This window comes from Sapajus apella, unplaced genomic scaffold, assembly GCF_009761245.1.
Source record: "Sapajus apella isolate SASKATOON/1434 unplaced genomic scaffold, GSC_monkey_1.0 scaffold194, whole genome shotgun sequence".
Classification (NCBI taxonomy): domain Eukaryota; kingdom Metazoa; phylum Chordata; class Mammalia; order Primates; family Cebidae; genus Sapajus; species Sapajus apella.
In genome coordinates, this window is record NW_022437134.1 from 108813 (window position 1) to 120033 (window position 11221).

The following is an 11221-nucleotide window of genomic DNA, read 5'->3' on the forward strand; positions in this document are numbered from 1 at the left end:
TTCTGATTAGCCTCTTCAAAGGATGCAATCAGGTATGCGTTTATGGCAGTGAGCAGAGGGGTGACTTTGAATAGAATGGGAGGCAGGTTTGCCCAAAGCAGTTCTCAGTTCGACATTTCACTTTAGCTTTGTCCAAGATATTTTAGTTTTGTAGACCTATCTCAAATCGCAGGGTTTGCATTCTGGTAACCATGGAGGGACTCTAAGTGGAGATGCCCCTGGCCTTTGACAAATCTCCTATCAGTGCCTGGTACTGACATGAGCTAACTATGGCTCAAACCAACAGGACAATCTGCTGAGGTCTGGGAGTACTCCCTCCAAAAAATCCCTGATCTCCCAAAATTTGGTCAAGGTCTAAGGTTTATTTTGCTGTACAACGCCCTTTTTTTTTGGAGTTCTCCTGCTTCCATGACAATAGAAGGCAGGTAAACTTTACGGAGTTTGAGCTCACTTCCAGCAGGGAAGATGAGGTTTTTCTTTTTTTTTTCCTGCTTCTAGGATGGTAGAGAGTGTCTTCAGCGTGAGACCTATCCCTAGGTAAGTAGCTGAATTGGAGTTCTGTCTTGGCTAAAGTTATCAAACAACTGGTCTTAATTTCTCCTTACCATTAGAGCGCTCAATAATCATATAAGTTGTGTGATTGTTTGTTTTACTTAACTGTTTTTTGTTGTTGTTTCTGTTTTTGTTGCTGTTTCAGTATTCCCATTGGGTTTGACCAACTCTATCTGACTTTATCAAATCTGAAGAAAAGTTTCAAATTATTGGGAACAAAGCCTCTCAAATGGTTAAGTGTTTCACACACACACACACACACACACACACACACACATACACACACACAAGGTGGCATGGTGGAGGAGAAAAACGCCAGCAAAAAAAAAAAAGAGGAAAGATTTTTTTATTTTGACTACTAATGGGACTTTATTTACATAACAAGGCCACCTTTTTACTAGGTAGACCAAACTGGAAGAGCAGTGCTGTACTTCTGAAACAGCGGCAATCTGTCCCAGGTGAAAGACGGTAATGAGATTTAAAAACCTTTTTTTAAAGGAGCTCAATGGTTAAAGTCAGTTTAATTGAAAGCTAACATCCAAGGGGTGTGTGTGTGTGTATTTAAAGGCCTTCTTCGTGTTTGAAAGCTAACATCCAAGGGGTGTGTGTGTGTGTGTGTGTGTATTTAAAGGCCTTCTTCATGTTTGAAAGCTAACATCCAAGGGGTGTGTGTGTGTGTGTGTGTGTGTATTTAAAGGCCTTCTTCATGTTTGAAAGCTAACATCCAAGGGGTGTGTGTGTGTGTGTGTGTGTATTTAAAGGCCTTCTTGTTTTGGGGTTTTTTGTCTCTCGTAGGACCTTGCCCTTTTTTTGAGCAAAAGTCTTTTTTCAGTTGACTGAATTCTGTTTCTCTTTATTTACTTCTGCTGTCTCTCCTTTCTCTTGCACCCTCTGCTGCATGAGACCTAAAATAGTTCATAAGAGCCTGGGGTTCCTTAAAGAAAACCAAGAAGGTGCCAGACTCCCTTTGGGGAAGAAACCTACTTTTCCTTATGGAACCCCAAAAGTGTAAACAGACACGTTTGTCTCAGCTTTGTTTTTTTGTTTGTTTGTTTGTTTTTTTGGTTTTTTTTCACGGAGTTCACTCTTGTTGCCCAGGCTGGAGTGTCATGGCGCAATCTTGGCTCACTGCAACCTCCACCCCCCAGGTTCAAGCAATTCTCCTGCTTCAGCCTCCTGAATATTCAGCTGGAATTACAGGAGCCCACCACCATGCCCGGCTAATTTTTTGTATTTTTAGTAGAGACAGGGTTTCCTCATGTTGGCCAGTCTGGTCTCAAACTCCTGACCTCAGGTGATCCACCCTCCTTGGCCTCCCAAAGAGCAGGGATCACAGGCATGAGCCACCACACCCAACCCGTCTCAGCTTTTAAACTGCCTGCTTTCGTATTGTGTTACCTGATTTATTGACTGAAGTAGTTATTTGGAACAGAGGATACTCCTGGGTTTTTTTTTTTTAGACGGAGCTTCGCTCTTGTTACCAATGTGGGCACAACGTCCACAGGAGAGGACTCCTAAGACACCCAGGCCAGGCAGCAGGCCACACACCTCTCAGCCCTCAGACGGGTTCCTCAGCCAGTGTCCCAGCAGCTGGTCCCAAGTCACCCCTTAAAGGAAGGTGATCGAATTCATGACGGCAGGTGCCCTGGTGAGGCTGGGACCTGCAAGGGCAGGAGCAGCTCCAACCTGCCTTGGAAACCCCAAACAGATAGCAAGCAGGAGAAGGAAAATGCAAGGCATTTCTAGCCACACCCACCTCCCCTCCAAACCCAACTGGGAAGAAATACACCTCCTCTCTGTTTATAGAAGGGAGATAACACAGCAGAGCCCAGCCTCCCCCTCACCACCCACAGCTCCAAGACCATCCTAAAGCACACACACAACCGACGTCCCAACAAGCGCCAGGCACTCCCACCAACACGGCCCAGCCCCGGGCCTGAGTTGCAAACCAAGGCCAGGAGGTCCCAATCCCAGAAGGTCTTGCCCTCCTCGGCCATCCCCGAGCGTCTCCATGCCACAGTATTGGGGGGCAGGTTTTTCACGGGGCCCCACATCCAGGAACCCCCAAATACCCATAACCAGCCTCAGGCCTGGGCAGGAGGGGCCCCTCTACTTCCGAGATGAAGCCACAGCAGGTGGACTGAGGGAAACATGAGGAGGAAGAGCCTCCAAATCCAAGTAACTTCCTTTGAAAGACAAGCACAAAACTCCCTTCTGTCCGTCTCAGAATATCCACAGATCAAGCGCTTTGGCCACCTAGGAGGGCCCAGTTGCCCCCTTACCTCTGCAAGCCGCCCAGTGTGGACATCATCTTGGCCTCAGGCCTCCAGTGAGGGGACAGCCGAGGCTTGAGCTCCCCGAGGTCCCACCGCCTCGCCCCTGCCGGCTTAGGCTCCCTGAGGCGCAGGCACAGATGGGGTGAGGCTGCGGGGCAGAGTGAACTGAAGAATCCCCAGACGCTCACCTGCCTGCCGGGGCGGGAGCCACGCCCTCTCCCCACACCTCCATCCAGGGCTTGGGCTTAACTGTTCTGTTCTCGAGAAGAACTGGCTGATGGAGTCTGGGGCACCCTGGATGGGCCCCTGTGTTCGCCAGGCCCTGGGAGGACCTGCCCCCGACTCCCCCGCCCTACCCTCAGGGTTCATCCCCAGAGGGCTTGGAGGGAGCTGTCCCCACAAGGGACGGATTTGGTGGGCCCCAACAGCATGGAGAGGGCTTCTGAACTCAGAACTCAGGACCAGACACAGAAGAGGGCTGAGGGCCAGGCAGCCATTGCGAGGATGAGCAAGGAAAGCCCAGCCGGATTCCCCGGCTTCCTCCCCTCCCCCTCCTCCTCTTCCTGAGCCTGCTTTACACTAGATGAAAATCTGACTTTTTAAAATCTTGGGCTGGACAATAAGTTTTGAAACAGGACACGGAAGTAGAAAATAAATACAAATATTTGTTTAGATTTTACTGCATGAAAGTTCATTTCCCTCTTCAGGAAACAAATATAATTCTGAGTCAAGCAGCCAGGGACACGCGGCAGCATCGTGGCCAAGAGCTAGAGCAAACCCACGGGAAAAGCGCGGATGCCCACAGAGCCACAGGCCACGAATCGTGCCGTGCTGCCTCCCGCAGCCCTAGTGCCCGCCATGCCCTCCAACGCCACGCTCTCCACACGCTGACCACCGTCCCACAACCCCTCCTTGTCGGTGCCAACCCGGCCTGGATTCTGGGATTGGCCCCAGCCAGGGCCTGGCTCAGGCCCCCTAGCCACAGGGGCAGAAACGAGGTGGCTGAGGGGCTGGGAGGAGGGGCTGAGTAGACATGGACTCCCTGGCATCAGACACCCTGGGCTGGGCGGCTGGGACAGCCCCTCCCACCGGGACCCGGCCCCGCTGTGTGGCTGCCTGCAGAGGCCCAGTGCCCCCAGCCTCCCTTCTCCATTTACCTGCACCTGCAGCCCAGGGGCCTGGAGCCCCCGCCCCTGCCTGGGCATCTCCCTCCAGCTGCTCTGTCGACCTCCTTGGCCCGAGTCTGTGGGAGGGGCCGGCAGCGCCATTCCCAGTGCTCACAGCAGGCGGGAGGACGCGGGGCCTCGCTGGCACGGCTGGGCAGCTCTCCACCCGGCGCGCCCCGCGCCCTCCACATTCCACTGTCCAGAGACATCTGTGTGGGATCTCGCTCCCCTGTCAGGGAGCCTCCCCAGCTCCTTCCACCCAGCCTGCCCAGGGCACCGCAGGCTCAGCCCAGGAGAAAAGCAGATGGTGCCTCATGGGCCTTGACCCCAGAATCCCCTTGGCTGAGCTGCGCATTACAGACGGTGGGGCCGGTGGGCAGCGACGTGCCCAGGGACACACGCCCAAGGGTCACAGCCAGGCACCTCCCTCCTGGGTCCAAGTCCCCAGCTCCCCAGACCCCAAGTGACTTATGGGCCTGAGCAAGGATGGGCCTCGGGGGGGTTCCTCAACCACCAGCCACCTTCAACCACCTCTCCGGGGGCAGACAGCGTGGGACAGTGCAGCGTGGCGTCAGCAGTGGTCCCAGCCCCAGGCCCAGCCAAGGAGGGAAAGGGACAGAGACCCAGCAGCCAGAAGGAGGAGGCTGCCTATGACCAGTGGGGCTCTGCCAGGAGCCCCAGAGAGACAGGTGTCTGCCTGGCCCCAGCTCCCCGATAGGAATCAGCTGCTCTGGCAGGCCCCTGGTCCACGGTGACTAGGGAACACGTCAATGCACACGCCCCACGGCAGAGCCCTAACCTGGGGGGTGCTGGCCAGAGGCCCCTCAGCTGCTTTGTGTAAGGAACAGCTCCACATGCCCAGGAACCTGCCTCCGTCAGCACCGGTCCCACTGGGAGGGCCGCGCCCAGCAGACCCAAGGCCGGCGGGGAGCAGCCAGGAGCCGGCAGGACGAACGCTCGTTTCCCTCTTCAGCTGCTCTGAGGGTAGGTGGGTGAGCCCAGGGCCACCTCGGGGCAGGGGCACGGGTACCCTAACTCAGAATACAGCAGACAAAGGACAGAGTTGGCTTCTGGGTCTCAGATCCCAGGTCCAGGGCTGCAGGAAGGAAGTCTCCTGTCCTGGGGCAGGCAGTGGAGTGGACTGTGGGTCGGCCAGGGGCTGGCAGGAGGGGGTTCCCGTAGGACTCCTCCTGCCCGCCCTCCACCATCCAGGGCCACCCACCCGCCCGCGTGCACACCCCCAGCCCTGCTCCAGTCTCTGCTTCCCAGAGTCGGGGGCGAACCCTCACCACCAGGAAGAACGGTTCTCACCGTTCCCCAGTGACGCCAGCATCCCTGGCCGCCATGCACCATCCCCTCCCTGTCCCCCGGACCCCAGGGCCACGGAACCCGGGAAGGCGGCTCCAGGCACTGCACACTTCGCCAGAAACAAAGGGAGTATCACCCTGCTTCCTGGCCACTGTGGCCTCTGTTTGCACAGCCACTGGCACAGGCCGGTGGGGAGGGGGCGAAGCGGAAGCCAAGAGGCCGCCTGAGGACCTGCCCACAGGCACAGGAGCAGACAGCCCAGCAGGACCCCAGCCGTCAGGCCATGCCCGGGCACACCCAGGAGGCGCCTCCTCACCTGTCCGCCGTCTAGAAACTTCACAGCAACTCTTGCTGTTCAGAAGGGCAGGTGGGGAGACAGGGCCTATGCTCCCTCTAGGGACTGCCCCTGCAGGGGTGGGCACAGGAGGGCAGAGCCCTTGAATGTAAGGCTGCCAGGATCACCACCCCTACCGGCCCCTGTGGCCTCCAGGGCCCTGCCCTGGTCTGTCCTCCCCACTGAGGTCCAAGAGGCAGCGTCAGGGAGCATGGCCAAGCACCCGTGCCTGCCCTGGGTCTGACCATCTACCAAAGCCGGGAGGGGCCTGGCCCAGGGCCTCAGCCTGGGGGCAGCCGGCCGCCCCAGCTCCTTATGTGCATGTCCAAGGAAAAGTGGGCAGGAGGGCTCAGGTCTGGGATGTTCCACCAGGAGGAAACTGGCGTCCCACCATGCCTGGCTCAACTTTAATTTTTTGTAGAGGAGTCTCACCATGTGTGCCCAAACTGTTCTCAAACTTCTGAGCTCAAGCAATCCTCCCACCTCAGCCTCTCAAAAGTGCTAGGATTCCAGGCGTGAGCCACCACGCCAGGCAATGGAACAGCTCCTTGAGGTAGGATAATTTTCCATTCCTCTGTCGCCTGGGTGGGGTGGACACAGCTACCACAGAGGCAACTTCAGGGTCCCAGATGGTCAGCGCACCCCAAGGGACACAGGCCGGGGGTAGGGCCTTTGCAGGTCATAGGCACCCAGAGGCAGCAGGACAGGGCCTGAGCCCAAGAGCTCTGGAGGGCAGCCAGCATGAGGCCCATTGCTAGCAGGCTGACGCACCAGGACAGGTGGGCAGAGCTCTGGTCACTGGTTGGTGACATGCCTGCCATCTGGGCCCAGGCACGCTGCCCTGCAGGCCCGTCACCTCTGCCTCCCATAGCCAGGGTCCTGATGAACGTGCTCCGGGGCCTGCAGGGCCACAGGAGCCCCAAACCCCAAACCCTTCCTCTGGGCCCTGAGTCCACAACCGTCAGACACCCCTGGACCCCAACCACTCGCCCTTATGCTTTGAGGAAATTGGCTTTCCCAAGGGCGCTTCCAGGGGCCAGCTGTCCTGGGGTAGGTGGGGTGGGAGAGGCAGGCAGTTCCCTACCCACACTCCACTCCCCTGGGGCTGAGAACACCAGGCCTGCACCTTCTTCCCTCTCCGGAGCTGTACACAGGCAGCTCTGACCCTGCCTGGGGCTCCTCCCACCATTCCCTCTGCCCCCTCCTTGGCCTCAGCCCAGGGGCCCTGGTTGTGTAACACCTTCTCAGGTTGCAGCTCAGAGTTCTTAATGTGCCAATTACCGGCTTCTAATCCGAACACGAAGGCTGCCCCTCAGCACCTCCAAACCCCAACGACCGTGGCCGGAGCGGCTGCTGATGGAATGGGGTCAGAACCCACCTGGCCGGAGCCGCTGTGGACAGAATGGAGGGTCCAAACCCACCTTCCTCCCCACCTACTTGTTTCCATTGCCTTCCACGTGGCTGCAGGCTTTGTCAGAACCCCAGACTGAGGTTGGGCGGTGTGGAGTTCCTGCATTTCTTTTACACACAGCTGACCAGGGACACTCAACACTGTCACGTGGCCACCGACAGCTATCTCCGGGGCACCAAGGCCCGTGGCCTGCCTCAAGCAGATTCACCGAGTTCTCCCCCATCAGTCACTCACAATCCGTGTTCACCCTCAGGTTGTGAGGCACAGTCCGTATCTGGAAATCTGGGTCTGATCAGATTTTCCTGCTCTTAGGTAGAGAAACTGAGCAGGTTTCCAGCATGTGAGCATCCCTGGCTTCCCGGCCACCACGCAGCGTGGGTTTCCTCGTGGCAACAGGCCGTTCCTCGGGCCAGCTCAGGCAGCCAGACTCTCACCGGCACCCGCGCTGCCTGGCTGTGTTGTACTTCCCATCATTTAAAGGCACAAGAGAACCGTGAGGTGGGTCTAAGAAGCCCCCTCCCCACTGCTGGATGAACTGCAGGTGAACACAGCAGGGCCCAGCCATGGAGCTCCAGGAACAAGTGCCCTGGCTGATGGCAGGGCTCGGGCCCAGAGTCACCACAGCCTCTTGGAGCCAGAGCCCCAGGGAAGAGTGGCCACGGCCTCTTCCTTCTCCAACATTCCTGGGCTGTGTCCGCCCCCCAGTCCCCAAAGCCAGGCGGCAGGCAGTATGGACGCAGAGGTCCAGAGACCACTAGAGGGATGGATTCCTCCTCTGCCCTGCGCAGGCACCCCACCAGCCAGACTCTTCTCAGCAGGCGAGGACAGGCCTCACAGCCCCAGTGTATGCTGGGCCCAGATCCTCATGGGGAGCCTGGGACTCTGGGCTTTTCCCTGTCCCCCCGCTGGCCTCTCCAACAGCAGAAGTGAGCACTTAAGAGCGTGGCCAGGGGACTCTCAGGAGAGCGACAGACCGCAGATCTGAGAATCACAGGTCCCTGCCCAGGGGCGGGACGTGGGGTCGTGTGGCCAGCATGGGCAGAAGCTTGAAAGCCCCCAAGCCACACCAGCAGCAACCACCCGGGGTGGGATGCCAAGTGCACAGCTGGTCAGCGGCCCAGCAGCTCACCCTGGCCTGAAGCCAACCCAGCAGAGTCCACGGGCCCAGCAGCAGAGCTAGAGAACACAGCGGGAAAATGGCCGGCCCCCAACAAGAGGTCAGAGGGAAAGGCAGGAGCCGGTGGCTGACCTCAGGGGCCACAGGCACACGCTGTGGGGCTTCGTGTCAGGTACCCATGGGGCCTGGAGTCTACTCTATGCAACAGACACTGTACAGGTGCCCAGGATACCCGCCTGGGATGGCGAAGAGTGGCCTGTCCACAGAGGGCCCCGGCTAGGCAGGCGGGCTGTGCAGGGCGGCAGGATCAGAAGCAGGTTTCCACCTCTGAGCAGGATCCGAGAGCCTTGATGCCCACAGGGACAGGTGGGGCCTGCGGATCCACCTTGGACAAGCCCCGCCGCTGAGGGCCTCCAGGGTGCCCACTCCACGTCCAGGCCTGCCCCGTGCAGCCTGCAGGAGCTCAGCCACCGCCAGGACAGTGCATGGGGACAGGGGCAGGGAGAGCACAGCGGCAGTGGCAGCAGAACCAGGCCCCGGCCACACTATGGCCCCAGTGAACCAGGGGTTTTGGGAACGGGATGCATAGGCACTTCCAGACGGGCTTCGCAAGATGATTTTCCAGTGACAAAAGCACAGAGAAGGTTGCAGCCAATTCAGATTTTTACTGGACGTTCACGACAGGCACAGAGGTGCCCCCAAGTGGGTCGCACAGCCCACTGGCTGCCCAGGGCTGCTGACCGGCAGGAGCGCTCCACAGTGGCCTCACTCACTGCACACCCTCTGCAGAAGCAGAACCTGAGATCAGAGCAAAGCTCGCCCTGGTAACTGTCTTCCCAGCCGGCAGGCCCTCTAGAAGACGGAGGAAATGACACATTCCTGTCACTCGGGCCCAGACACCAGCCACCACCACCCTTCCCAAGGGCACCCACGGCCTGTGGGACCCGGATCCATTCAGCACAGCCTCAGCCCCTGGGTCATCTCGGCAACCCAGGGTCATGGCCTACGTGGCCCTGCCCACAGCCCCCACTCCCCACCAGCAGCAAACGGCAGAACCACCACCCAGTGCCTCAGGGTTTCGGCAAGCAAGGCAGAGGCAGAGACCCCCAACCAGGCAAGAGAGACCCAGTTCCGCTTCCACAGGGGCAAAGCTGACGCCACCGACCGGTCAGGACGGCAGCAGACACCTCACCTCGCCCTGCCTGCAAAGGGGGGAGTCTGCCCCACCCCCAGCTCTGCCAGACACTCCTGCAGAGGGCCTGCTCTTGCAGTTCCCAGTGACGGCCACGGTCCCCTGCCCGCTGCCAGCTCATCACTCAGAGCCAGCACAACACTCCCGCCCTGTGGGCCATCGCTGACCCCCAGCGGTCCTTGGCAGTGATAGGAGCGGCCGTCAGGCCTGGCTGGGCAGCATCTTGTAGGGGTTGAGGATGCCCTTGGGGTCCAGCAGGGCCTTGAGCTGCTGCATGAGCTGCAGGGCCTCGTGTGGCTTGCTGTAGCCCAGCACGTCCCTCTTCCTGAAGCCCACGCCATGCTCCGCGCTGACGCTGCCCTGCTGCCTGGCTGTCCACTCATACACGTGAGGCTCCAGGGCGCCCAGGAGCGATGGGCTGAAGGCCTCCGCCGTCACGTTGAGGTGCAGGTTACCGTCTCCTGGAAGGACAAGGGAACTCGGGTCAGGCTGCGCGGGCAGCCTCCAGGACCCACTCCTCTCCCAACAGCCCCTCCTGAGATCCCCTCCCCAGCAACTCCAAGACACCCCTGGCTGAGCCTCACCCTCACGACACCTGCCCTGGACATGCCAACACCTGCTCTGGGACCTCTGCGACCTTGGCTTCTCCCTGCTTCTCTCTCCAAGTTCTCCCCCACTTCCCACGCTCTCTGCTTGAGGCCAGCCCAGGGCTCCCATCTCCCCGAGCCAAGAGTGACCACATGAGAGACCACCTGCCACTGCCTCCGTCCTGACCTGTAAGAGCCCAGGACAGTCTCCCAGTCTGTAGCTCCCACACCTGGTCAGATACAGGGGTCCACAGCGGCGCCAGAGCAGCTCTATCTGGACGCCCCCACCCCACAGTCACCGCCCGAGGGCAGCTCTATCAGACACCCCCACCCCACCGTCACCATCCCTGGAGCTGCGCAGCCAGTGCCCACTGCAGACACAGCCCAGCCCCCAGCCACCTCCCCCCCTCCAGTGCACTCACCCCACACTGAGCCCCCAGGGCAGTGGCTCTCAAAACTCTCACAACAGACCCTGGCTCTGGCCCGGCCCAGGCACAACCCCCTTTTCTGACCTCAGAGATCAAGAAGGTGATGGCTCAGAGAGGCTGGGCAGAGCCAGGGTCAGGGCCAAGTGAGGACCCCACCCTACCTCTGGGCCAGCAGGAGAGGGAGCCGGAAACCAGCTCAAGGGCTGCCAGGACGAGAACGGCAGCTTTTAACACAGAGCTGGACACTGAGGAGGGGCCCCAGAGGCAAACCAGGGTGCAGCACCCCGAACTGTGCCATGTTGGGGTGAACACTGCGTGCCCACAAAGACAACTGAGAAGCGCCAGGTCCAAGAAAAGCTCCCCCCACTCACGTGCTGCCTAAGAGTGCGACAGGAATTACGGGCAGAGGCCCCTTCCTCTACCACCACGGACAAAGGTAAAGGCAGCTCAGGCCCTGCCATCCTCTGCCAGCTCCGTGCCCCCTCCGAGACACCACCTGGAGACTCAGTCCACGTCCTGCCTGTGACATCCCTAAATCGTGACTGTTGGTTGAGAGGCCATGTGGGCCTGAATTCACAGCCACCTGTTTGGATATCACTCATTCCAGGGGCTCCCAGGTGGCTCTGAAACAGGCATGTTGATGAGCCTGTGTTTCTCCTGTTAATCTGTCTTTAGCTACAGGGTCCATGCCAGCTGGGAACTAGAACGGGAAATAGACAGAAAACCATTTCTCCACCTCTACCAGAACAAACCCCAGACAGGGAGTATAGCAGGGACCCCCCCATAGTCCCCCCGAGGCAGGGAGTATAGCAGGGACCCCTAGTCCCCCCGAGGCAGGGAGTATAGCAGG

At 59.1% G+C, this 11221-nt stretch overlaps 2 protein-coding genes across 2 annotated transcripts in view; both read right to left on the minus strand.

The window, feature by feature from the left end:
• Positions 1-3173, minus strand: part of GAL3ST2 (galactose-3-O-sulfotransferase 2) — a 28077-nt gene extending 24904 nt beyond the window's left edge. The window contains exon 1 of the mRNA XM_032269566.1: positions 2835-3173. Within this exon, the coding sequence (XP_032125457.1) occupies positions 2835-2863 (29 nt within the window). The 5' untranslated portion in view covers positions 2864-3173. The remainder of the gene's footprint in view (positions 1-2834) is intronic.
• A 5631-nt stretch (positions 3174-8804) lies between these two features.
• D2HGDH (D-2-hydroxyglutarate dehydrogenase) overlaps positions 8805-11221 on the minus strand; it is a 38910-nt gene continuing 36493 nt past the window's right edge. The window contains exon 8 of the mRNA XM_032269565.1: positions 8805-9817. Within this exon, the coding sequence (XP_032125456.1) occupies positions 9791-9817 (27 nt within the window). The 3' untranslated portion in view covers positions 8805-9790. The remainder of the gene's footprint in view (positions 9818-11221) is intronic.